This window comes from Lactuca virosa, chromosome 6 (genome assembly GCF_052849685.1).
Source record: "Lactuca virosa cultivar CGN04683 chromosome 6, Lactuca_virosa_CGN04683_v6, whole genome shotgun sequence".
Taxonomy (NCBI): domain Eukaryota; kingdom Viridiplantae; phylum Streptophyta; class Magnoliopsida; order Asterales; family Asteraceae; genus Lactuca; species Lactuca virosa.
In genome coordinates, this window is record NC_136431.1 from 252,054,618 (window position 1) to 252,082,285 (window position 27,668).

General features: G+C 38.1%; 1 protein-coding gene across 3 annotated transcripts; it reads right to left on the bottom strand.

Annotated features, from left to right (window-relative positions):
* Window positions 1–2,875: 2,875 nt before the first annotated feature.
* LOC145118626 (uncharacterized) lies at window positions 2,876–7,033 on the bottom strand. Of its 3 annotated transcripts, XM_079054318.1 has the most exons (5): window positions 6,983–7,033; window positions 6,474–6,882; window positions 6,226–6,301; window positions 5,755–5,818; window positions 5,342–5,598 (listed from the first exon to the last, which is right to left on the bottom strand). In XM_079054318.1, exons 2-5 carry the CDS (start codon window positions 6,526–6,528, stop codon window positions 5,488–5,490), a joined length of 306 nt encoding a protein of 101 aa, XP_078910444.1. In that variant the 5' UTR covers window positions 6,529–6,882; window positions 6,983–7,033; the 3' UTR covers window positions 5,342–5,487. The 3 variants fall into 3 exon arrangements, 2 of the variants coding, with proteins under 2 accessions (XP_078910445.1, XP_078910444.1); XR_013713386.1 differs by lacking the exons at window positions 5,342–5,598; window positions 6,983–7,033 and adding an exon at window positions 2,876–3,137 and having other exon boundaries at window positions 6,474–6,976; XM_079054319.1 differs by lacking the exons at window positions 5,342–5,598; window positions 6,983–7,033 and adding an exon at window positions 3,206–3,426 and having other exon boundaries at window positions 6,474–6,976.
* Window positions 7,034–27,668: the final 20,635 nt, after the last annotated feature.

Here is a 27,668-nt window from a genome sequence, read left to right on the forward strand (position 1 = left end):
AAAGTTGTGATATCTTATCTTGAATCGAGGAAGCAATATTTATTTAAAATGCCCAATTTCTATCAAATAATTGAAAATATATAGCAAAAATGGTTTTTAGTTCAATGGTAAAATTTCGGTTGAAATAGTGTGACATTTCCCATTTTATTATTTAATAATATTAAATATATCAATTGCAAGTTATAGTTTCTTTTTATGAAATAAATGGAATATAAAATTTGTTTTTCAACCGCCAAAAAAGTTTTGCCCAAGAGTTTTTATTTTAGAGATAATGTTAAATGTCAGTTTGTGGTTCTATTATATATAGTTTCTTTTTCCCCTTTGTGAGGTTGTATCTTTAACTATATGTATATGAATTCACCTTTCTGTTGGTAGGTTTTGTAAGGATAATCTTTAAAATTTACTTCTTTTTAGGTTCTTTATCATCCACCCAATGTCTTTCAAGTGAACCCAAAAAGGGTTAGTGATATTAAAATAATTAATCTTTAATTTAATACTTGACAAGTGGAATTAAATGGTTGGAGTTTGATTTGAAGTGTGAATACATGCAAAGATTTTGACATGACCATGGCCTAATTGGGACATATACTTTCGTACACATTAATTAGTCTATGAAACATGAATTTTATGTGGTTTATTCATATATCCAAACATGTCTATTAATCTAAGTATATATATATATATATATATATATATATATATATATATATATATATATATATTAAATGATTGATATTTGAATTGATATTATTCACTCTTAATTAAAGAAAGATATATGTGGGTCAAGATCGTGTATAACATGGAGGGATGTGATATGTGTTATCATGTGGGTACTAATAGGCCAAGACTCCTTAAGTAGAGTTTAACAACTAAATGTGTTTCCACATAAATAGTGTCGATAAGAAACATGGCATGTATGATGACCAAATCAGTATTAAATGTATCTGATCTCATCGAAAACGTTTATATATTATATATTTTTGCACACAATGACACAAATGGTACCAAGATGGGTGACATGGAGGGTTGAAGTGGTGGCCATGACAATGTTGGCATATTCTAAGACAACCATTTATGCATGTTGCATTAAGAAGGGGACCATGGCTAGAAGCTCTTGTAATCCTTGGCTCTATTACCCTTTCTTGAAATGTCTCAAGTCTTTGTTTTTATGGATCATTACAACACTGTTAATATATTGTTTTAAAGTCGTTTATAATTCATTTAGATTTAATAGATTATCACATCAACATCTCACTTTTCATATACAACTTTGGTCATTTAATTCCTACAATCTATTAATGAATAAACTCTGCAAATTTTAATAGAACCATTTTTTAAAATATTTCATTCTTTTGTTAATCATTTTTCCATTCAATCGGTTAAACTCCAAATCTAATGTATGCCAACTCAGCATCTAACTATGGTTGGGTTTTTGTGCTCTTTCAAAAAAAAAAAAAAAAAAAAAAAAAAAAAAAAAAAAAAAAAAAAAAAAAAAAACTATGGTTAGGTTTTATCTATCACATATCAATTAAACATTTCATTTCATTCTAAATAGTCCTATTGAACATGGCTTTTTTTAAGGAGGGTGTTTGGCTTATCTTTTAAGAGTCCAAAAGTTATTTTTGGAAAAGATAAAATACAAAATATGTTTGGTAAAAGCATCTAAAAAAGCAACTTTTGGATTTTTGATATAAGGAAAACTGATTTTTTGGAAAAGTCAGAAACCTGACTTTTTGTAACTTTTGCAAAAGGACTTTTGCATTCAAAAAAGATAAGTCAAACACCCCTAAAAAAAATCTCATTATAAGGGGAATCTGATTTCCATATATGTTTTAGCAACAACCAAATGTAGACAAATTATTGACGAAGTTATATTTTGGTCACGACTTCAGTTGGTTTTTTTTTTTTTTGGTTTTGATCCCAATGGAATTAAGTTGAGACTTTTTTTTCCCTTAATTTGAAGTTTCCTAAGAGTTTTGGTGCTATTCCAAATAAAACGGGTATATAATGAATTTTATATTGATTTTTCATAAATATTTGTTATTTAATTAATATCAAATTTTCTAAATTATCATTAAATTACATTTGGTACTTCCTTCAAATATATATTGTCTTTCATCTAATAATAAACACTTGCAAAAACCATATAACAAAATAATAAATAATATTATTATTTTACTTGGACTATAACCAAAATCATTAATATATACATATTAATAATTCACATGGCCTTAAGAAACAATAACTTTTCTAGACTTCAGACATTTGCCACACCATTATCCATATTTTACACTTTAGTCCCTCATTATGTGTTTGGAGCTTTAAACTTATTTCAAACTAGTAAATTGCAACCCAATTCATTTAGAAACCAAAACCGAAAAAGAAATCAATTAAAAACAAAAACCAAAAATGTAATTTACTCCAAATGATTAAACCACATAAATATTATGTTCGGTTTATCATTCTATCCAACGTTCGACTAGCCAATAATATATATATATATATATATATATATATATATATATATATATATATATATATATATATATATATATATATATATACTTTTAGTGACACGTTTTGATGGCAGAAATTGTAATGGGGTTTAATTCTTTAAAAACTAACGTGGGGAAAACATGGCAATGGCAATGATTTGTCTTCCATTATAAAGATTTTTTTAGATTATTAAAAAGAAAAAAGAGTATATGATATGAGTTTAACTAATCTTAAAAGCAAGGTTATGTTTACTAGAAGTATCAACATAATACTTTCAAAATAATATATATATATATATATATATATATATATATATATATATATATATATATATATATATTGGCGATAAAAAGAAATATAGCAATAATTTGGTATTGAAATAAGTGAAGTGAGTGACGCATACGGTGATACTTTGTATGGAAGCATAGAAATTGAATATTTAACATGAAAGAGTAGGAGGGGAAAAAAAAGGCCACCTAAATGAATATTTAACCATTCAACTTTTATCCAATTTTTCTCGCACACCAACCAACACAACACAAGAGCGGTACTCGATTGGCTCCGCCTGCGACTATTTGCTCTCCCCCCTGCCAACTGCCAAGTACCACCACAAGTGCCAGTTTTGTCTCTGGTTATGGCATCTTGAAACCAATATCCCAACAAGTAAAAAGGGTATTCTCGTCATTTCAGACGTCATCAAATCATATATTGACATGGGGGTACGAAATTTCTTGGAAATGATAATAACATAATAAAAATAATAATAATAATGATAATAATAATACATTCTGTTTCAAATTCTCACAAAGATTCTAGGAGTGGAAAGGAAAACATGGCTTCATATGTTTGTACATTTTACATTTACATCCGTATTCGATGCATGCATGTGTGTGTCGGGACAAATGTAGATTGTTTTGTGGAGAACATTCGCTAAAATGGAAATTGAAGGATGAATTAACGTGGCTTTCAAATCAAACTTTTAAGGACATAAAATGCGCACCCATTTTAGTTATTCGTATTATTTACTTATATTAATAGTGATAACACATACTGTGAGGGGGGGGGGAAAAAAAAAAGGAAATGTTCTTGACAAAGAGAATATTACTAAAAATGCTTCATGGCATTGAGTTGGGTAACAAGCGTTACAAAGGTGCGAATGCAATGAAGGCAAACCAGAACTTTAATGGTAAGAATTTATTCCGTTTTCCAAAGTTAGGAATAAAACAGAATAATTGTAAAGATGAAAGAAAGAAGGGTACACATAAAGGGACCATTCTTTACCTTTAAACTTTATGTAGAAAAATAAATTAACAACACAAAATAGACACATCTCTAATCAGCATATTTCCACTTGTGAAAAAGCATGTGGTGTTAAAACTTAAAACCCTAATCTGTAAAAACTAAAAAGTTATTCTTCCAATTACCCTGAACAGGCCCGGCCCGGCCCACACAGTGGTGGTTGGGCCCAATGAAAGGTGGTTGATTGAAATTTGAAAAGATATAAACCATTATTAAGGTGAATCTTTATTGAATATGATAAGATTATTTGATAAATGTGATTATGAGTAAAAATAATAATAAAAAGAAGAGATGAATGAGTCGACTGGTAAAAGGCTGCAAGTGATGGGCTAATGAGTCGCTATCAAGAAAGTGGAAACAAAATGGTCCTCTGAAAATCTTATGGTCCATTTTTCCAAGAGAAGAGAGACAACATGTTAACAAAAAACCAACAACTAAAATTTAAATAAGTTGATGAATTATTACTTGAAAGTACTGTTATATCAGTTGAAAAGCTAATAAGATGTTATATACACACCAAAATAACTGAAACATTAACAGCATCAAGACAAATACATAACAGACAATGAAAATGAAAAGGCTACAACAACAAGAAAGACCCTCAACAATGAAGTGGACATAAGTGTTGGATATTGGGCCTCATTTACGAATATATTTAAATAAAAAAAAAAAGACTTAGTTGGGTAGAAAATGTCATTAATTCCAAAGTTAAGGGTCTCTCATGTAAGAGTATAAACATGTAGTAAAATACTAACTCTTTACCTATTTGTCCTTCTTTTTTCCTATCAAATGTTGTGGAATTTGTTTTTTCAAGATGAAAGGGTAAAAGGGTCATTTTGTCTCGTTCAAAATTTGTAAAAAGAAACAGACTTTATATATACAGAACTTTATCTAGACAAACATCTTTACACATTTTTAGCCACTTTACTCATACAGGAGTCAATGGAGAAAAGAAAAAGGCTCTAAAAGGTTGTTTAAGCCAATATTAGCTGATTTTATAAATTATATAGATACCTCTTTATGAGAAAATATTCCAAGGTTGTAATAACATTATATGTGAGATATGATGTATTAATTTAAACCATGTGATAAAGTCAAACTTATTAAATTTACTTTAAACTTCGTTTCGACAAAAGCTATAACTCTTTTTTCAGTTTACAAATTATTAGCACTTATCACAAAATTGTTATAGAAAAAGGAATACCAATGTAAAACATGAAATTAACATAAAAACAAAAACAAATAATATAAGAATTTCTAAATTTCTAATTTCAAACTCCTTACATTAAGCAGTGCATGTTGGCCTTAAAGATATACTTCCTCATGGCATAAACAGGCATCAAAACATGAGTAAAAGACTCATTAAGAAGTTTAAATTGCATACACTTGGGGTTTATAACTGTAATTAATCAGTTATAAAGATAATCATAATCATGAATCAAAAGCAAGGGTCCCCTTTAAAGTCACAACTTTTCTACAGAAAGATGATTTATAACTTTTATTAATGATCATACACGATTATATAATCGGTTATACCTAATGCATATGAAAACTAAAAAATGTATTTTCATTGGTTATTCACCAAATCAAAAGCATTACAAATGTTGTACTCCAATAAAAAAATAAAAAAAAAATAAAAAAAAAAACATTCTGCAAGAAAGAATGTAACGTTTTAAGACACAACCTTATTTTTCATAACCATATCTTAAAGGGGAGAAGAAAAATGAAAATAAAAAGTATGGAAGGTTTCCACTTTCCACTAGTCCTATGGCCCACACCATCTTGGAAGTCAAGAAAGTTGTCCTAGTATAGATATTTCACAAACAAGGGGAGAAATATATAGCAATGTAAATTGAACTCTACTTACTGTTTATACTCACTAAAGGATTACTAAAGAAGCAGTTTGATAAATTGATGGAAAAACATATGAATCATAAACAGAAAGGAGGAGTAACATACCTGTTGGGGGACAAAAAGGCAGATTAAGAGAACCATTAACAACACAATGAACCCTGCAAAGAATCTGCATTATGGTTGCACAAATGGAAATAAGTCAAAAATAGTTCTTGCAGATGTAATAATATATACAAAGCTAAGCAGTAAGACAACTTATGAAAACTTTTACAACCAACAAAAAGCTTTGTCCCAAATCAACTGATGATTTGATCTAAATATGTGATTCTTTTTGGAATGTTACATTCAATCATAACTTTTATTGTGCACCTTGATCAAACAAGTCATATTTTGTAGGGAAATGTGAGTGGAAAAGATAGCATAAAATTACTGACAAGCAAATAAAGGCGAGTTTAGCATTAGTAATGTGCAATTTTATTTGGTAAAATGGTATACTTTAGAAGCTTATTGCTTTTGTTGATGAAAACTGCTCATTTTTTGTTTACTATAATGTTAGTGAAATGAGAACTGTCTTACCCAACAGGAACCAAGTCCATCGAAAACAATCTCAATGACTGGAGTTCATCTTCCCTGTGTCTTAAAGATCTTTTATCTGCAACTCCATACAAATTCAGATTCCATAAAGGTAAACAATTAGGTAAAAATCTTCAACCAGTTAAATGTATAACAAATACCAACTGAATTTCTATAGAAATTGAACAAAAACGTGAACCATACTGTTCAGGAATTCACACACATATAGATACAAATGGATAGAAGTTTACCTGTAAGATCATTTGCGAGAGCTTTAGAAGAACCTCCATTGACATTATTAGCCATATCAAGCAACCAAAATCCTATCGCGAAAACGATGATCGCCTTCTTCTTACCGCAATTTCAAATCAAACCCCCACTAGCTGCATCGTAATCATTCAAAAGCACGGGCACGATGATCGAATCGACTTCAATTGTAATAAACAACCGCTGGCAGCCGAGCCAACTTGTAGAGCGACACTCATGCCTCCAATAGGGGCGTACGGAGCCCTCTACCGTTCTCGACCTTGCGTGAGGAATTTTGCTCTGAGATGAGTTATCAATTCGTAGTAGTAGCACTCGTTTGTAATTGTCTCTGCCAATTGGATTGAAGTTGACAACACTTGATTGATCGCTTTTGCTGTCAAAAACTTGTGAATCCTACAAAAATTGATGCACTTTTACTTCAAATTGGGCCAGTTCAAACAAATGTATGTGTTTTTGTCTACTTTTGTGCTCCATGGTTATGATAATTGGATACCTTGGGTTCAATTGAAGACGCCACTGTTCTTTCTTGACTCTTGACAGCGATGCTAAACCCAGAACAACTAACTATGAATTTCAAAAAGGTCATTATGTTTTGGCTATGATGTCAAATTAGTCCCTTATATCTAGTAATTGACAACTACGCCCCTAAATGCAAAAGAAATTCATGTTTCTGAGGTGTATAACTTATTATTAACGATTTAGATTTATGAAGTTTGAATCCTCATAGAGTTCAAGTTTGAATCCTCATAGACGGTTAAACCCAACAAATAATATGGGTATAAATTAACTCTAAATACACTGTTGTAACATCCTTATTTTTTTACAACCAGAAAATAACGATTTGTTAATGCTTATTAAATCAGAGTATTCTTTTAAAAAAATATTAATTATGCGGAATTTGCCTCAAAAACATGATAATATTATTATCAAAACATTTTTGAAGAAATGTGTTTTATTTATAAAACCCGGGATATCATCGTCAATACAGAAACATAAGCATAAATGAAGACTTACTACGTTTTATTACACTAACGGTCTACATCTCCTTCAATCTCTTAGCAGATACATACATTATTATCCATATATAATTTCCTGTGATGCAAAGAAACTGAGTGGGCCAGGTTGGGAAACCTGATGAGTACATAGGGTTTTCAACCCACAATATTATAAATTTTAATTATATATTCTTTAGCATTCAAATAGCTCAACTACCCCACTCCTGTTATTCTCACTTACTAATCCTAATATGATGATTTCGAGGGATCTTTCTTAAAGGATCTTAATCAACAAACAACTAAAATTCCTAGATGATTAGGCACAACAGTATGATAATACTTTAGGTAAACATGACAACACGACAGTACATTAGTACTTTGGATAGTCACAGCAGGCACGTCAGTACAAGAGTACTTGGGATAAGAACGACAGTACAAAAGTACATTTGATAAGCACGGTAGTACAAAAGTACTTAGGATAGACACGGCAGAGACGACTTATTATTCCGCACAGCTTTCACTAATATATCATAATCACTATCTCACACAACCCTATCACAACCTCTCATTTGTTATTTCGCACAGCCCTTCACTACCCAATCATATTATTAAGTATGATAAAGTATAAACAGTTTAACCAAGTAATAACTATAGCATGTCGCACATACATATTAAACACATCAAGATAGCGCACATAACATTTAGGCAATTATCCGTGAGTCATCCGCTGAGTGCGATTTGATACCTACAGTCTGAGGTGAGTCTTCCTTCGCAGTATCCGTGGGTCGAAGGCACCAATGTCGGCCCACTAGTTTATGATGTAGTGCGATGATTTTCTTTGTGATAATTGTCAGTTATGCATGTATTTGCTTGATGACTCTATGATTTCTGTTATGATATTATGTGGTAGTAGTAAGGGATAGGGGTGTTCGTTTGGATGGATCGGTTTGATCCGATCCAATCAAGTGAATCCAAATTGATTTCGGTTTTCAAAACATGAGTCTGAATAGTCCAAACAAAATTCAAATCCGATCTGATCCAATCCAAATTCAATTTGGTTGGATCGGTTCTAATAATTCGGTTTTCAACAACCGAAACATTTTAAAACGACATATAATTATAATTTTACCCATTTTTACACAAGAAACAAAAACAAATTATTTGGTTGTGATTTGAAATTTGTAAACTACTAAGAACATATATTATAGTTTAATATTTTATAAATAAAAACCTTTTGAGAGAAAATGAATATTAATTTTTGTTATTGGGTGAAACTTTTTGAACCTATTTGAAAAATAAATTACAAAATTAATAAATAATTAAAGATATATTAAAAGTAAATAAATAATAAATTGTTATTCGGTTTTTTGGACTATTCGGTTCTTATTTTATAAACCAAAACCAATCCGAAATGCAAAATAATAATTCGGTTCTATTGAAAACCAATCCAAAAATCCGAATATCCGAACCAAATAGTCCAATCCATATTGTCCAATTGGACAATTCGGTTTTATCCAAATAGTGAACAGCCCTAGTAAGGGGTGAAATAGACCCAGTATCCGGTTAAAATAGAACGGAGCGGATTGCAGGCACCCAAATATGCTTGATAGTATCCGGTTGAAATAGACCGAAGGGGTAGGCAAGCACCCATATATGTTTGATAGTATCCAGTTGAAATAGACCGAAAGGGTAGGCAAGCACCCAGATATGCTTGGCAGTATGTTTATTTCATATGTGGTATTCTGGGGAAACTCTCTAAGCTTTGTGCTTATATTTTTCAGTTTATGTTTCAGGTACTTCAAGTTCGAAGGGAAAGGGCCCGGCTTGATTGCACCGCATCACCCAATGATTTCTGCACTTAGTGATTTTGGGAATATGTACTCTGATAGCATGTTACTATTATACTCTTTCGACTATTTTGATATTAATTTCTTATAAATTGAATGAATTTAAAAACAAAATTTTATCTGTATTTTTGGGATGTTACACTAGTTTTGGGTGTTATGAGAGTTTGGTCACTTTAAGTGCATAAAGATTAGATCTTGAAAGTTTGTGACCTTGTTATGGATAAAGTTGGAAACTTTATCCATCTAAACATCATAATAATTCAGATCTAAAAGCTTGAGACTTGGACTTAATGGATTATATTGGAAAAGATGCACTTTTGGCCCCTTTGAGACTAGAAGACTATATCTTGGTTGGTTGGACCATTCTAATGGACAAAGTTGGAAACTTTATCCATTATGGAGTTTGTCATCTGGAGTGTGCGCAGGGCATACGCATATGTACGTTGTGCATACGTACCAAAGGTCTCGATGTTGCGAGGGTTTTGAGTACGTCGGGCGTACTCCAAGGGTACGTTGAGCGTACTCACCAGAGGGAAGACTTGGGCTTATTTCAGGTTATTTTGGAATTAGATACTTTGGGCCCTTGTAGGGCCGTGAGTTTTTATGTGATGGGATTTTAGACTTGGACCCATTTTTGACATGGCATATCTTTTGGGTTTTGGGCCATATTTGGACTTTGGGTGTCTTTTAGGAATTGGGCAACTATTGGGCTTTTAGTGCCTTTCAGGTGGGCCTCGGTTATTAGGCCAAGTGAGGGAAGGGTAAAATGGTCTTTTACCCTGGGTATTAGACAAATTAACTAGATTCCCAGTTATGGTTTATGTCCCAATTACTAATTGGGGTTTTATTTGATTGGTTAGCGCGGTGATTCTCCGGTTCAGCAGCCCGAGCATATGTTTGACTGACAGCTAACTGAGGTAAGTTTCCTCACTGTGTTTGGCAGGTCAAAGACACCAATGTCGACCCATTGTTTATTATGATTAGGATGCTATTTGTCTGCGTGACTCTGCATGTATGTTTTTCTGATATGTTTAACAGGCGGGGCCTGATGATTATATTATATGCTATTTATCTTTGTGATTCTTGCATGTGTTTATGTGTTCTCATGTATACCGGGCGGGGCCCGATGCTAGGCGGGGCTTGATGACTAACAGATCTATTCCAAGCGGGGCTCAATGTCGGGCGGGGCCCATTATGTGTTTGATATGTATGGTATGTGGTATTTTGGGGAACTCACTAAGCTTCGTGCTTACAGTTTTCAGTTTATGTTTCAGGTACTTCCGAAACGAAGGGGAAGAGCTCGGGATGATCGCATCGCATGCACCATATTGTTCCGCATTCTAATTAACTCTGATGTATTTAGATGATTTTGACATACTCTGGTTTCACTATGGTTTTATGATAACATTTTGGATGATAGTTTTATTATTATAAAATCAAAAATTTTAGTCTTAAATTTTGGGACGTTACAAGTTGGAATCAAAGCCTTGGTTTGAGGTATTCAGGCATACTCTCGGGGGTGTCTGAACTCAAACTGAGGATTTGGTAGATTTAAAAAAAAAAGGAAATGTGTCACACCCCCGGACCAGACGGCAGAAACGTCTGGAGGCGGATGACTTCATTGTGCAGTATCATAACAATTGAATATAAATGAAACAGAGCAATCCAAACATCATACATTGAGATAACAAACTTACATTGTTTACATATTGTATTTGTTCTTCGAGTTATACAAAAGAGACATAAGCAGAATATTCCAAACTACAGCTAAATAGTCATGCATCCGCGTCCCTTGTTACCTGCTTACTAGATCCCTGAGAATACAAGTTGTTTTGAAAAGCGTCAACTAAAAAGTTGGTGAGTTCATAAGCATTTTTGTATAAAATCGTTTACACTCGTTTAGAATCGTTCTTATTGTACTTTTAGAAAATCCGATATTTTCTATGAAATCGTTTGAAGCCTTGCTTTGAAAAATCATGGATATATGTGTGCATTTCGTTACTTTTGTTCATCCTTATAAGGAATGATTTTGAAAAGTAGTGAAATTTATAAAGTCGAGTTGTGTTAGAGAATAGTTCTTTTGAATAGTAATAGTCAACCGTTTCCAGAAAATCCCTTATTTTCAAAAAGAGAATATGGTTGAAAATCTTGTTCTTCTTATCGAGTAAAATTGAGTGTGCGTTCTAGTTTATCGTTATCGAAATCGTAGAAAATCGTTTTCTCCAAAAAATCCTATATTTTCTGCTATGAAATATTCGTAAGTTCTATTTCCAACTGTGTACATGTGTGGGTTAGTTTATCGTTTACAAACGTTTTCCATAAAGTCCTACGCTTTTTAATTTGTAAAATACCAGTATTTAGACTCTATACTTGTTAGGTGAAAGAATCAACATGGCGATTGTGGACATTCTACGCAATGAAAAAGGACAGTCAACGCAACAAATGCGGACCATCACTTATCATGTGTAGTACAGTCAACACAACGTGCCAAAATTTATTTATGAGGTTTTTCCTTGCATAAATTTCTAGATAACATAACATATTCTAGTGAGTCGTTATAACCATACTAATATGATGGAAGCCTGTTTTGGCGTTTCTCAGGCGCCCTCGTTTTGGAAAAGACATTTGTCACCCTAGATTGGTCTGTCTAGTTGTAGCGAACAGCGAAGGTGCGGGGTGTCAACCCCGTATAGATCTATACGCAAATTCTCGCTCTCCCACCAGGAGACTCTGGCTATAACTCCTTACAGGACTTTAGACGTACACTAATATTTTTATATTTAGGTACTTTTGAGATTTGTCTGACTAGAATATTAACAACCTTTTGAGAAATCGTTAGAGATCCATTATTTGTTAGATAAATAATGAGATTCGTACTCATTGAATAGAAATATCGTTCTCGTTCCATATCGTTGATTGTGCTCGTTAACTGGGTGCTCGTGTTCGTTCCTTTTCGTTTATTGAAAAATAAGCCACTTTGAACGTTTATCAAAATGACCCAACATTATCGGAATTGGCAAAAACGGTCTTTCATTTCTATAAATTGTCGGCTCAGGCCCATATTAGTCAAGAGAAAAAGTGTCAAGTTATAATTTGTGTAAATTTATAACTGCAGTTTATGACACGCATTTTCTGTTTTATGACATGTAGAACATTACTTATCTTCCTGGAGGTTTTACGACAGCAGTTTATGACATGCAAACTATTTTGTCATGAAAACTCTATTTTCGTATACTTTTCTTGATAAAATTATTTATATTAAATATTTATAAATAATCACAAACAGTTTGGTTGATCTGGTAAAAAGTCATGAGTATGACGTATTGTTCCAAGATAACCCTTGTATTTATGTTTGGCTAAAAGTGATCCAAAATATTATTATTTCCATAATTTAATCACTTTCAAAATATTTTGTCCCACAACTTGCTTAAGTAATTCTTGAAGCAAATCCTTATAGTTGTTGTTATAAAAATTTGTGACTTATACTTGGTAACATACTAGTTCTTGATTCCAAACGTGATTTGTGAGATATAATCCAAACTCTTGAGACTTAACCAAAATCTCGAGTTTTTGGACTATTTATAAGGGTTTTCATACTTAAGCACATGTAAGATGGCATGCATACACAAAAAGCAAATAGATCATGATTTACACAAGACTTTGACTTGTATTCTCCCCCAAAAAACAATAGAAATCTCGAAAAAGTAGGGGTATGAAGCTCACCTTGAGTTGGTTGAGGAGTTGTTTGGAGTGATGGAGTGAAGATCTCAAGCCCAGACTTTGGCTGAGATGAGGAACTCCTCTGGGAAGAATGTTGTCCTAAGGTTGATTATCACATATTATTATGAGTAAAATAGTATGGATTCATCTTGAAAATTATAGAAAATCTTAGATGAGTGGAGAACTTACTTTAGAAAAACTCCAGGGAAGATTTGAGAAATTTTGCTTTCAGCAAGATTCTTAACTTTGCTCTTGGGAGGAGTATTTGAGAGAATGTGAGAGAAGTGAAAGAAGTGGAACTTAAAACTCTTTCACTGACGTTGCTTTAAGAGAATAAGAGAGGGGGGGGGGGAACTTAGATGCATGGATATCTGATGGTCCAAGCATTGATATTTGGTGGGTAAAGCATGGGATACCGTGATTTGCATGGGAAATGGAAGATTACATCAAATCACAAGGTCAAACCTTTTTGTCCTTATCTTGATTTTAGGATAGGATCTTTATAAATCCTAAATTTTATTTTATGTAAATATGATTTAAATAATCAAATTTGGCATAAAATAGAGGTTTTAGGGGTCTAAGTTATGAAAAATACGAGTTTGGTGGGATTCCCGACGTCAAAATACCTTAAAATGATGAAAAGGTCCGAAAATGACAAAAATCTGGAGTGTAGCCTTGCTCCTGCGAGGGTCTGAAGGGCTGAGGGAAGTTTCGGAGTCACTCTTCAAGGTTCCGGAGTCAGGTTCACATTTCCGAAGCATTTTCTCGGATTTCCGAAGTCGCATGCGAAGTCCAGAGGTCCGGACCGGAGGCGCGAAGTCGGCTCACCAATTCTGAAGTGGTGGGAGCTGAGGCGATCGATGTCTTCCGGAGCGAGGTTCCGAAGCTAGGGGAGTTCCGAGATTGCGAGTCCTCTTGGTTCCTTAGAAGGCATTCCGGACTAAGAGGGTTCCGAACCAGGAGGGTTCCGGACCAAGAGGGTTCCGGCCAAGAGGTTCAGGACCAAGAGGGTTCCGGACCAAGAGGGTTCCGGCCAAGAGGTTCAGGACCAAGAGGGTTCCGGACCAAGAGGGTCCTTTTGGGTTTTCTCCTCCGGTTTTGGGTTTTTTTCGACTAAGGAAGGTACGTAGAGAGATTTGGGAGAGATTCCACATACTTGGAGAGATTTGGGAGAGATTTCATATTCTTGGAGAGATTTGGGAGAGATTTCACATACTTGGAGAGATTTCACATACTTGGAGAGATTTGGGAGAGATTTCACATACTTGGAGAGATTTGGGAGAGATTTCACATACTTGGAGAGATTTGGGAGAGATTTGAGATACATGGAGAGATTTGCATTCTATCTTTTTGTAACATCCGGATTTCCAGGTATTATGCTTTGATCATTTATTTTGAGTTAAAGAGAGGGACTCGACGAGTTGACGCTTAGACTCGTCGAATAGGATCGCGATTGCTGACTGGATTAATGAATGGACTCGACAAGTCGGAAAGGGTGGACTCGACGAGTCCGCGCTGTGGGCTGAAACCCTAAATCCCCGGGCCTGCACCCTATTTAAAGGACCTTATGGCCCTTATTTGCGGCTACCTTCGTCTTTAAGAGTACCAGAGCATCTGTGAGTCTTGTGAGTGAGAAAGGAGGCCATTGTTCACCATTTCTTGTGTGTTTTAGCAAGAAGGAAGGAGGAAGGACAAGCTAGGCGGGTTGGGGAGCTTGGATCTACTTCCATTTGATCAGAAGAAGTTGTTGGAGGTATCAATCTGTGCTTATTCTCGTATTTATGATGATTTAGTTGAATCTAGGGTTTCTTTATGCATTATTTAGCTTGAATCTGGAGTGTGTGAGGTCCCAAGGTGAAATGATTCTTAGATCTGGACCTTAAGAGGTCCAGAGAGCCCCTATCACTCTGCTTTATGCCATTCCTTTGAAGTTATGAGCCTAGGTGGCCATTTTAGTAGTTATTTCATCAAAAGAAGCCTTGGGTGCGTTGCATGTGAGTCAAGATTCGACCTTTACGTGGGTATTGGTCGTGGGGAAGTCAGATCTATACTTTAGAGAAGCAGATCTGACCTCAGAAGGTCATTTGAGTGTTGTCATGGGAGCAACTCGCCGAGTTCATAAGTGGACTCGACGAGTCGAGTCGGGGTTGCCCCGCGATTCGTTGCAGAGAAACCCAACGAGTGGAGGAGGGACTCGACGTGCCAAGTGAGGCTTAGAAGGATTCAGAGGACCCGCGTGGACTCGCCGAGTCGCCCGGATGCACTCGACGAGTCTGGTCAAAGTTTGACCGTTGACTAGAGTTGACTTCGTTGACTTTTAGGGTTGAGTCAATGTTTGGACTTGTGAGCCATTGGAGGGGTAGAATGGTCTTTAACCCTTCTTAGAGAACTTAGAGAGGGATTCGCCTAGTCTTTGAAAATCGTATTAATTAAAGTAATTATTTTATGTGATTAGGCGAAGGCTAGATCAGTATTTCCGAGTTCGAGGTTTACCGAGCTATCCGAGGTGAGTCTTCTCACTATAGTTTACCTTGAGTGGTAAGTAGAGTTATGTGACAGAGTATCTTGTATGCTATGTATGTGATGTGTTGCACTGCATTATTTCTATGTGATTTATGTTGTGTGTATTCCAGAGTTTACAGAGTTAGGACCGGAAGGTCCACAAAGTTAGGACCAGAGGGTCCACAGAGTTAGGGCTAGTGGGCCCACAGAGTTATAGCCTCGAGTGGCTAATATGTGTTATATGTGGTATTTTGGGGAACTCACTAAGCATTTATGCTTACAGTGTTTTGTGTTATGTGTTTCAGGTACCAGTGAGGATCGCGGGAAGGCGCCGGCATGATCAGTACACACTTGTGGAGTTTTTATGTATTGTGATCTTGGGATGAATTTTATGGATTTGATATGTGATACAGGGAGATTGATAATATTTATGAATGAAATTATATTTTTAAAAGTGAAAAATTGTTTTGGAATTTACGATGTTAAAGTTGGTATCAGAGCCTTGGTTTGAGGGATTCGGATGCACCTTCGGGCGCATTTGAACTCAAACTGAGGATTTGAGAAACTTTTCGAAATAAAACAAAATTTTTCTAAAGGGATAAAAGGTTTTGAAAAGAGCAGAGCAGAGCAGTGTGTACGATCAGCCAGCGCCCGAACGGTGATTTCCCAAAATACCCTTATATTATGTGTTATGAGATATGATATGATATGTTATGCATGCTAGAGTAGGCTAGGTATTCTTATTAGGACTAGAGTGGCCTGATTCGTGATGCCTTAGCCTGGGGGTTTGCTGCTGGGAGATACTTGAGAGTGAGTAGATAGCAGCGAGGAGCTTATGAGAGGTCTGCTAGAGAGTAGCCAATGCATAGTGAGAGTAGAGTACTTGGGATTTGGGATCCTAGGAGGAGGACTTGGGGTGAATACTGATGCGGTGTGGACGGTAGTATTGGGCCCGTACTACTGAGGACATCGGATCAGTGCGCAGTCCAAGTAAGAATCCTTAGGGTACAAAGAAACAAGTAGGGCGGAGTTGCCGAGTGTGAGTATGCTCGAGCGAGTCTCTGATATTTCTTATGTTGTATTTCAGAGACATCATGGTTGGGACACGCCACATACCAGAGACCAGTGGTGTAAATGACGAGGAGCTTCGTCAGATGATCCACGAGGAGGTGGTTGCGGCTATCCGCGCAGAGATTCTAGAGATGTTTGGGTCTATTAAGACCACATTGATTGAGACCTTTGATGAGAGATACGCAGCGGTTACTGAGGCTGCAGCCACTATAGCTACCGCAGCTGTTGCTGCTGCTAGACCTCAGGGTGGTGATGCGTTGCTGTTCCGGGAGTTCAGCAACACGAAGCCACCAGAGTTTGATGGGACGCAGGATCCGATTGCTGCAATGAGGTGGGTTTCTGACATCGAGGGATGCTTCTATACGTGTTCTTGTCCGGAGCATCTGAGAGTTTGGTTCGCGCTGAACCAGCTTCGCTTGGGAGCGAAGGACTGGTGGAAGTTTGTGACAGCGCACTATTCTTCTGCAGAGCTTGCCGCAGTGACCTGGGAGAGGTTTACCGCTATGTTCCGTGATGAGTACGTTCCCCCGGTGGAAAGGGAACGGTTGGCCCAGGAGTTCTTGACCCTCAAGCAAGGTATTGAGTCTGTTACTGTGATCACCAGGATATTCCATGAGAGGGCGATGTTCTGCCCTGAGCACGTGTCTTCTGAGCAGGCACACATGAGTCGGTATTTGAGCATTTTGAGGAGAGACATCCACGAGTTCGTGGCGAACTCGTCGTACCGGACATTTGCCGAGCTTCAGGCGAATGCTCGGAAGAGGGAGATAGAGCTTGAGACTCAGGCTAGGGAGGAGGCGGAGTCTCAGGGGAGGGATCGGCGACCGACACAGTCCCAGCCGGCAGCCAAGCGGGCCAAGCCCGCCGATTCGAGATCAGGTAACCAGAAGGGTCGCACTTGTGGCAAGTGCAGCAAGGGTCATGAGGGGATTTGTAGAGCAGGGTCTTGCTACAAGTGTGGCAAGGAGGGGCACATGGCCAAGGATTTCCCCCAAAGGGTTTGCAGTCTGTTTCCACTGCAACCAGACCGGACACCGGAAGGCCGAGTGTCCGCAGCTGCAGGGGTCAGCACAGGGAGCATCGCAGGGATCTGCCCCTACTACTGTACGAGCTACCGAGAGTCAGCGGGTGAAGGCCGAGGCACCGAAGGCACGAGGGAGAGCCTTCCAGTTGACAGCGGAGGAGGTCCGCGCAGCGCCCGATGTCGTGGCTGGTATGTATTCTTTCACGTGTTTATTTTGAGTTTGAGATATTGTGCTTATATTATGATATGTGTAGGTACTTTTCTTGTGAGTTCTGTACCTGCCTTGGTGTTATTGATGGGTTTTGAGCATTCTAACACTTCCTAAGTGTACATGCAACCCTAATAACCTTGGATCTATGTTTGTCTTGTTGTTGCTTATGATCCTTGAAACCTTGTGAGCCTAGCACCCCAAGTGTGATGCCTCAAATGCTTCACACAACACCAAATGCTTTTGGAATGACTTTAGAGAGAATACACACTTCTAAAATCGGTCTAGCCCTCTTGTTTCTTATGTGTCGCCGATTTTGGTGGAGAATGGGTTTCTTATATAGTGTTGACACATCTAGGGTTACACCATGTAAACCCTAATGTGTCATGACTCTTCATTTCCATGACACATGGGTTTGTAACTCCTATGGAGCATCCATGGAGCATCCTATGGGTGGAACCCAACTTGATAATCCATGGAGCCTCTTAGCCCACTATATAAGATATGGAAGATTTACATAATCTACCCATATATTTAATTAGTTATCTTTTGATCACTTAATTAATTCTAAATTAATTCTTGATCAAACTAATTAAATAATATTATTAATATATTAGAACTTATAATATATTAATAAACCATAAGTGTTATTTCTCTCATTTTAGTTTATCCAATTGCATGGTGCCATGCAACCCAAATGGACCATGCCGGGTCGGGTCAAGTACATACCAGAAATAGTTATGGACTTAGACACCTTATCCAACAGTCTCCCACTTGGATAAGTCTAATAACTATAACTGCAATACTTCAGGAACCGATCGGCAATCGTAGCTCTTTCAAGGTCTCTCGGAACTGAGAAGATGATGATACGCCATTTAAGATAAGTGATCATATAATCCTCTGTTCTAGATATCAGCCGGACAAATACATGGAACAATGTCTTACTTATTGTCCAGCAGTTTATTTCCCGATTTCCGATTTGTTTGACAAAGAACTTAATTGAACACATCAACTTAGTTCTGACCGGGCCCGATACATAGGTCAAAACAAAATCATCGAGGGGCCCAGATATCAGCTTCTAATCCAAGAAGGAACAGATAAACTTCGACTCATATGTTTGTTCTACCACTCATTGAATTATACACAAAAACACATTTTATAACATCAAGTTACCAATGCGTTAACGTACAATCAATGCATAACCAACTCATAAGTAACAAATCATATCTCTAGGTTTGAAGACTTATATGATATTACCGTCTCACGATCACTCGAGATAAATTCCATGAAGTGATTCCAGTGAGCGTGGGTTGAGTCCAATGCTCAGAACTTATGAGCACTCATGAGTGTTGTAGCCATGTCCAACAACTTAGACCTCTGCAACCAATCATGACAGTCTTGATTCATACCTACTTCCGACATATGACCGACTGTGGAGGTTCGAATAATATGATATACCAAACATAATTATTCTGGAAGTCAAAACATGCAAAAGAAATATAGTAAACGATCGACAAGAGATAGCAACACTTTACTCATAAATAAAACACCTTTTATTCATCATCTAATGTCAATTACACTTTACAAATTTCAAGGTTATCTAACTACTAAATCTAATATCATCCTTCAGCCCTATGCTCCGAGCATGCTGGAGATGCTTAACCCGAGTCAGTCCCTTCGTGAGGGGATCTGCTGGATTCTCATCCGATGATACCCTCTTTGCCACGAGGAGTCCTTCTTCTATTCGATGTCTGATGAAATGGTATTTTCTGTCGATGTGTCTGGATCTCCCGTGATCCCTTGGTTCCTTGGCTAAGGCAACTACACTTTCACTATCACAGAAAATTTCCATTGGCTCTTTAATAGCTGGTACAACTCCAAGGTCTCCAATGAAGTTCTTCAGCCATATCGCCTCCTTTGCTGCCTCGCTAGCTGCTATATACTCTGATTCGCAAGTTGAATCAGCCACTGTCTCTTGCTCGGAACTCTTCCAAGAAATTGCTCCTCCATTTAAGGTAAAGACCCAGCCTGACTGAGAGCGGAAATTATCCCTATCATTCTGAAAGCTAGCATCACTATACCCTACAACTCTCAAGTCTTCACTCCCACAGAGGGTAAGGACCCAGTCCTTAGTCCTCCGTAGGTACTTGAGGATATTCTTTACCGCAGTCCAGTGTGCCTTGCCAGGGTTCCCCTGATACCTGCTAACCATGCTCAAAGCAAAGGCTACATCAGGTCGAGTACACGTCATAGCATACATGATCGATCCTACAGCCGAAGCATAAGGTATTCGACTCATTTCTGCTATCTCAGCCTCAGTACTAGGGCTTTGTGTCTTACTCAATCTGGCATTACTCTGGATGGGTAACTCTCCTTTCTTGGAGTCCTGCATGCCGAATCTCTTCAACACCTTATCCAAGTAAGTACTCTGACTAAGTCCAATTAGTCTTTTACCCCGGTCTCTCAAGATCCTTATCCCTAGAATATAGGCAGCTTCTCCTAGGTCCTTCATAGAGAAACACTTCCCAAGCCAGGACTTAACTTCCTGCAGAGTTGGGATGTCATTTCCTATGAGTAGTATGTCATCCACATACAATACCAAAAAGCTAACTATACTCCCACTAGCCTTGACATATACACAAGATTCATCTTCACTCCTAGAAAAGCCAAATTCCTTGACTTTCTCATCAAAGCAAAGATTCCATCTGCGAGGTGCTTGCTTTAACCCATAAATGGATTTCTCAAGCTTACACACTCTATTAGGGTACTCTGTGTTGACAAAACCCTCTGGCTGACTCATGTAAACATCCTCAGCCAACTTTCCATTAAGGAAAGCGGTTTTGACATCCATTTGCCATATTTCATAGTCATGAAATGTGGCTATGGCTAACAGAACCCTAATAGACTTAATCTTGGCCACTGGAGAAAAGGTCTCATCATAATCAACTCCCGGAGTTTGTCAGAAACCCTTTGCAACCAGTTGTGCCTTATAAGTGTGTACATTACCATCCATGTCGGTCTTCTTCTTGAAGATCCATTTGCACCCTACAGTCTTACGACCTGGTACATTCTCAACCAAGTTCCAAACTTGATTGTCATACATGGACTGTATCTCGCTGTCCATTGCCTCTTTCCACTTGGCTGACTCAGGGCCTGCCATGGCTTCCGCGTAACTGTTAGGTTCATCCAGACCTATCAGTGTCTCATCACTGATAAGTGTATCACCTTCCGCAGTAATATGGAATCCATAGTAATGCTCAGGTGCATTCCTAACCCTTGTGGAACGCCTCAGAGGTACAGACTTGTCAATTGGCTCAACAGAAGTTTCCTCCTCAAGTTGAGTGCTAGGGTTTGAAGTTCCTTCACCACTTGACTCTTGAATTTCTTCAAGGTCAACTTGCCTCCCACTGTCTCCTTGGCTTATGAACTCTCTCTCTCGAAAGAAAGCCCTCCTAGCTACAAAGACCACATTCTCACTAGGTCTGTAGAAGAGGTAACCAAAGGATTTCTATGGGTAGCCGATGAAAATACACCTCTCACTTCGAGGTTCGAGCTTATCATGAGTCTCGCGTCTCACGAAAGCCTCGCAACCCCAAATCTTAATGTGGTCTAGTTTGGGTACTTTACCAGTCCATATCTCATGAGGAGTTTTGGCAACTTTCTTTGTGGGAACTAGATTAAGGATATGGGCGGCAGTCTCTAAGGCATACCCCCAAAATGAGATTGGTAGCGAAGCTCGACTCATCATGGAACGAACCATATCCAACAAGGTTCGATTACGCCTCTCAGCTACACCATTCAACTGCGGTGTCCTGGGAGGTGTCAATTGTGAGACAATCCCACATTCCCTAAGATAGTCGAGGAACTCTGAACTAAGATACTCACCACCTCGATCGGATCGAAGCATCTTAATGTTCCTGCCCAATTGATTCTCGACTTCCTGTTTAAACTCTTTAAACCTCTCAAAAGTCTCTTACTTATGCTTGATTAAGTAGACATATCCATATCTACTGTAATCATCAGTAAAAGTCAAATAATAACGATTAGCATCCCTTGTGGCATGTTTGAAGGGCCCACACACATCCGTGTGTATAAGATCCAACAAACCTTCACCCCTCTCACAAGAACCTGTGAAGGGTGACTTTGTCATTTTTCCAAGTAAGCATGATTCGCAACTATCATCTGACTTTAGGTCAAATGACTCCAATACTCCATCCTTTTGGAGTTGACCTATGCGTTTCTTGCTTATATGTCCAAGACGACAATGCCATAATGATGCTTTATCCAAGTTATTATCATTAACAGAATCAATACACAATACATTATTTCCTAAGTTATCAACCACAGATACAGTTTCATACACACCATCACAAGGTAATGCTTTAAAATAAAGAACATTATTAAAGAAAGCATTAATCGAACCAACTTCATTATCAAATGAAAAGGTGAAACCTTGTTTATACAATGCATGAAAGGAAATAATATTTCTTGCCATTTCTGGCGAATAACAACATTTATTCAAATCTAAACTAAACCCACTACTTAGCGATAAAGTATAAACTCCAATCTTGGTGACAGGTAAAGCTTTCATATTCCCCATGATTAAGTTTATTCTTCCATGCTCCACATTCTCACTTCTTCTTAGTCCCTGCAAATCAGAACAGATATGAATACCACAACTGGTATCAAGGACCCAAGAGTTAGAATGGGGTGAGTTATTAGATAAGATAGTGTAAATACTTGCATGGTTGGGTTTAACTTTCCCATCCTTCACATCTTGCTGGTACTTTGGGCAGTTCCGCTTCCAATGTGACTTTTCATGGCAATAGAAGCATTCAGCCTCTTTAGGGTCAGAAGAAGGAGTGACAAAACCTTTCTTGGTTCCACTTGAAGAAGAGACATCAAGGGTCCTAGCCTTGGTACCCTTCGAAGAGCTCTTCCTCTTCTTCCCTCTACCTTTCCCGATTGCCAAAACCGGGGCGGAGTTTGGAGTAGGAGTGTTAACAACCGACTTACCCTTAAGACCTGTTTCTGCGGTCTTGAGGAGTCCCTAAAGTTTGCTGAGTGTGACCTCTTCCTTATTCATGTGATATGTCATGCGGAATTGATCATAGCACGATGGTAAGGAGTGCAAAATGATATCTATTGCAAGCTCCTCAGGGAAGTTCACATTAAGCTTCAGCAACCGATCCACATACCTTTGCATTTTCTGCATGTGGCTCGTGACGGATTCCCCGTCCTTCATCATGGTTGTTATGATAGAGCATATGATTTCATACCTCTCTTGTCGTGCACTTTGATGGTATCTTTCCATCAGATCTTGGTGCATTTCAAAAGGGTAGAAGTCCTCATAGGACTTTTGGAGTTCCGCTGTCATGGTGGCCAACATGATGCATGCCACTTTTGTAGCATCCCTTTCATGTGCCCGGAAGTCAGCGATCTCCTGGGGAGTTGCAGTGGTCTCATCAATCTCCTTAAGCTCCTTGTCAAGGACATATTCTTTGTCCTCGTAGCGGGTAATCATCCTGATGTTTCTGATCCATTCATTGAAGTTGGATCCATCAAAAGTGACTTTCCCACACAAGTTCATAAGGGTAAAGGAGCCATTAGGATTAGAGCCAGAAGCAGCATTGTTTGAAGACATCTGAAAGAAGAGAACAAGATTAGTTTAGATATTAAGAGAGTCCTTAATAAAACACCCAAATGTAATATTAAGGCTAGGATCCAATCACAATATATTACAACTTAGAAGAGGTATGCCGTAATCCAAGCTATAACATATTTGAAAGGTAGGTGAATGACAATTCACCAATTTCCACCATGAAAAACGAAATATAAATATTAGGTTTTTAATTGGTTCTTAGAAATTCCTAGATTCTTTTGAGATTCAATGAACTTTTCAAAGGCATGTTTCAATCTCGAGTGTGCCCTCCAAGTTTTGTGACTGGGATACCGAGGATCACAAAACGAGGTGTGAAGTAACCATGCAAATCACTTGGTACCCTCAAGGTTTATCACTCAATCGATGTGCCGGTAAACCACACACGCTCTACCGATGCTATGGTAAACCTTAAGTCACCCTTTACCTACCTTGTTAAGTCCAAGTTAGTGTGCCGGTTAACCACACACGCTCCACCAACGACTTAAACAAAGTGTAAAGTGTAATTTCATGGATTAGCACCTTATTCACATTTTCCTAAAGTAACTAAGATTGGGAATTTAATAAAAGCATTTAGTTACTTTATAATATTCATCATACTTTTAATGAGAATTTATAAGTCCTTGTCTTACCCGTTCGGCTAACGACCCTCCACCGATCAAGGAAGCGGTGGGTGAGAGTGGACACCCATTAAGTTGCCATTTTATAGGCAACAACCTTATACCCCCCTTATAGACCGGCTTCGTGAATGAGGCGTACTAGCGGTAAGACAACTTGACGTTATACATATATATATTAGTAACTTATAATATTATAAAGTATAAGGGTTGAATTTTAACTTTTAAAATTCTAAGGGTTGGAACTAAAGTTTTAATCAAGACTTTACATGTTCCAAAACTTGAGGGCAGATTTTGTAAACTTCCAAAACTTTTCATTTCTTATAACTTATGAATTAATTGAGTAATAAAAATGAAGACTCTTCATTTTTATAACTCTTGTGTTCTTTTAATGGATTTAATAAAAGTGAGACTTTTGGTTTTCCATAACTTGAGGACAAGTTATGGACTCCATTAAAACACATTATGATCATGAATTAAACTACCATGAAGGTTACAAACAATTCCTATGATCATCTAATCTTCATAAGTTCAAGAACATGAATATGAACACTTTCAAGAATCAAAAATTACACTTAAAAAAACTTGTAATTTTAATAATTGCCATTGTAAATGGATTAGCATAAACATTACACCATCTAAAACAAGCTTTAAAACATCAAAACAGTTTAGGGTAATGTTTCTAGTCCATTTCCAGCAACAAATGTGCAAACTTTCATACGAGCAGAAAACAGAAAAACGATTTTTTTTCAAGCTGTTTGCACACAAAAAAAAACAAACGAACCTGTCTCTGATATCACTGATGGGTTTTGAGCATTCTAACACTTCCTAAGTGTACATGCAACCCTAATAACCTTGGATCTATGTTTGTCTTGTTGTTGCTTATGATCCTTGAAACCTTGTGAGCCTAGCACCCCAAGTGTGATGCCTCAAATGCTTCACACAACACCAAATGCTTTTGGAATGACTTTAGAGAGAATACACACTTCTAAAATCGGCCTAGCCCTCTTGTTTCTTATGTGTCGCCGATTTTGGTGGAGAATGGGTTTCTTATATAGTGTTGACACATCTAGGGTTACACCATGTAAACCCTAATGTGTCATGACTCTTCATTTCCATGACCCATGGGTTTGTAACTCCCATGGAGCATCCATGGAGCATCCTATGGGTGGAACCCAACTTGATAATCCATGGAGCCTCTTAGCCCACTATATAAGATATTGAAGATTTACATAATCTACCCATATATTTAATTAGTTATCTTTTGATCACTTAATTATGTAACATCCCAAAATACGAGCCAAAAAAATTTCATTTTTGAAACATATACTTAGCAAACATTAGACATAAAACATTCACTGATCATATCATTTCATAAAAATGTCGCGTGTCCGGAAACCATTTTATAAAAACATAATAATGTCAGAGTACAAATCCCAGAATAACTCATGATGCGGAAATCAATGTGTGTGTATGATGTGCCGCTACCGCGCCAGCTCTTTCCCCTTCGACGAAGAGGTACCTGAAAACAAAACTATAAACTGTAAGCACAAAGCTTAGTGAGTCCCCCCGCCCATCATACCACCTACCATACAGTTACATAACATACATATATTGTCCGGCATATCTGGGTGCCCGACCTACCCCTTCGGTCCTCCCGACCGGATACTGTCTAGCATATCTGGGAGCTGGCCTCCCCTTCGGTCCTCTCGACCGGGTTCTGACTAGCATATCTGGGTGCTGGTCTCCCCTTCGGTCCTCTCGACCGGGTACTGTCTAGCATATCTGGGAGCTGGCCTCCCCTTCGGTCCTCTCGACCGGGTACTGACTAGCATATCTGGGTGCTGGTCTCCCCTTCGGTCCTCTCGACCGGGTACTGGGGACTATTTCACCCCCTTACTACTACCACATAACACATTTATCACATAATCTATGTAGCATGGCTGCGCACGACCGCCCCTTCGACCCTATTGGCCGGTAATCTGGGGACTATCTCCCCCTACAGTCACTAGTACATAGCATCATGTCATTTTAGCACATAAACATATCACAGGTAGTAACAACCCTAGATGAATATCACAGAGACAATCATCTATCATGCAACTCCTACTGGTGGGCCGGCATTGTGGCCGTAGACCCACCGCTACTGGAAGGTAACTCACCTCAAAGTGGCTGCTAATCTGTGTGGGAACTGACTGACTTCTGCTGCTGCTGCTCCGGAAATCCTCCGGCTATAATTCCCACAAAACACTCAGTCAAATACTGCTAACCGCCCTCAGGGTAAAATGACCATTTACCCCTAACTAAACCAAGAGTCAAAATCAAAGTCAACTTCCAGTTGACCCGACTCGCCGAGTTGGCTTGCCAACTCGCCGAGTCCCTATCCACTCGATTGACCATAATCTCGTCTCTACTCATCGAGTTAGGCATTGACTCGACGAGTTTCCTTCTAAACCGATGACTACTAGTCCTTCATCCTACTCGCCGAGTTGTATGAACAACTCGTCGAGTTCATCTTCAACCGAAGAACATTCTATGCTGAGACTCGCCGAGTCGTATGAACAACTCGCCGAGTCTGTTCTTGAGGCTCGCCGAGTCAGGGCATTGACTCGCCGAGTTCCTCCATGAGTGAGCCTGGCTTCCGACTCACTGAGTCACCCCCCCCCCCCCCATGACTCACGACTCCACTCAGCAACACGAAAAGGGGAAAACTCGAGGACTCGCGACTCGAATCGCCGAGTCCGATGAACGACTCGCCGAGTCGGCCACATGCCACTAATATATACTCGATTTTGCTTGGATCCAGCTCATTCCATACGTAGATCTAGGTTCCTAGGGCTTGATTAACACGTAAAGTTTCCAACTTTACGTGTAAATAAACACCAATGAAGGTTTTAGGGCTCAAAATGCACTAAAAGAGTATATCTAGGGCTTTCATGCAATATGGCTTCATAAAGGCAGTGGATCCGAGCTCCTAGAGCTCAATCATGCCTAGATCTAAAGGTTGATCGGCTTATCACAGACCCTAGTTCATACCCAAGCTTGGAAATGGCTCAAGAAGGACTTTAATGGAGCTCTAAGGGACTATAAGCATGAGAACAGAGGGAAACTGAGTTATACCTCAAGGAAATCTCTGAAATAACACCAAGATGCCTGGCCTCCTTCCTCTCCTCTTGATCTACTCTCCTTTCTCTCTCAAAGTCTTCAAGAAATCACACCAAGCACTTCAATTTCACAAGGAACGATATTAGAACGATATAGGGGGCTCTGAGGGTGAATGGGGGCGAGCTTGGGGCGCATAAGGTTGGTTTAAATAGGGTGCAAACCCTTGGAATTAGGGTTTCACCAGACAGCGGGGACTCGCCGAGTCCAGAATATGGACTCGCCGAGTCGCCAACTTAAACGTGTTCCATGTCCCGGCTCTACTCGGCGAGTCGGGCCTACAACTCGCCGAGTCCAAGGCTAAAAATGCAAAATACTTAGATAAATTTACATACCAGGAACTAGGTGCTACAAATCTCCCCCACTTATTTTAG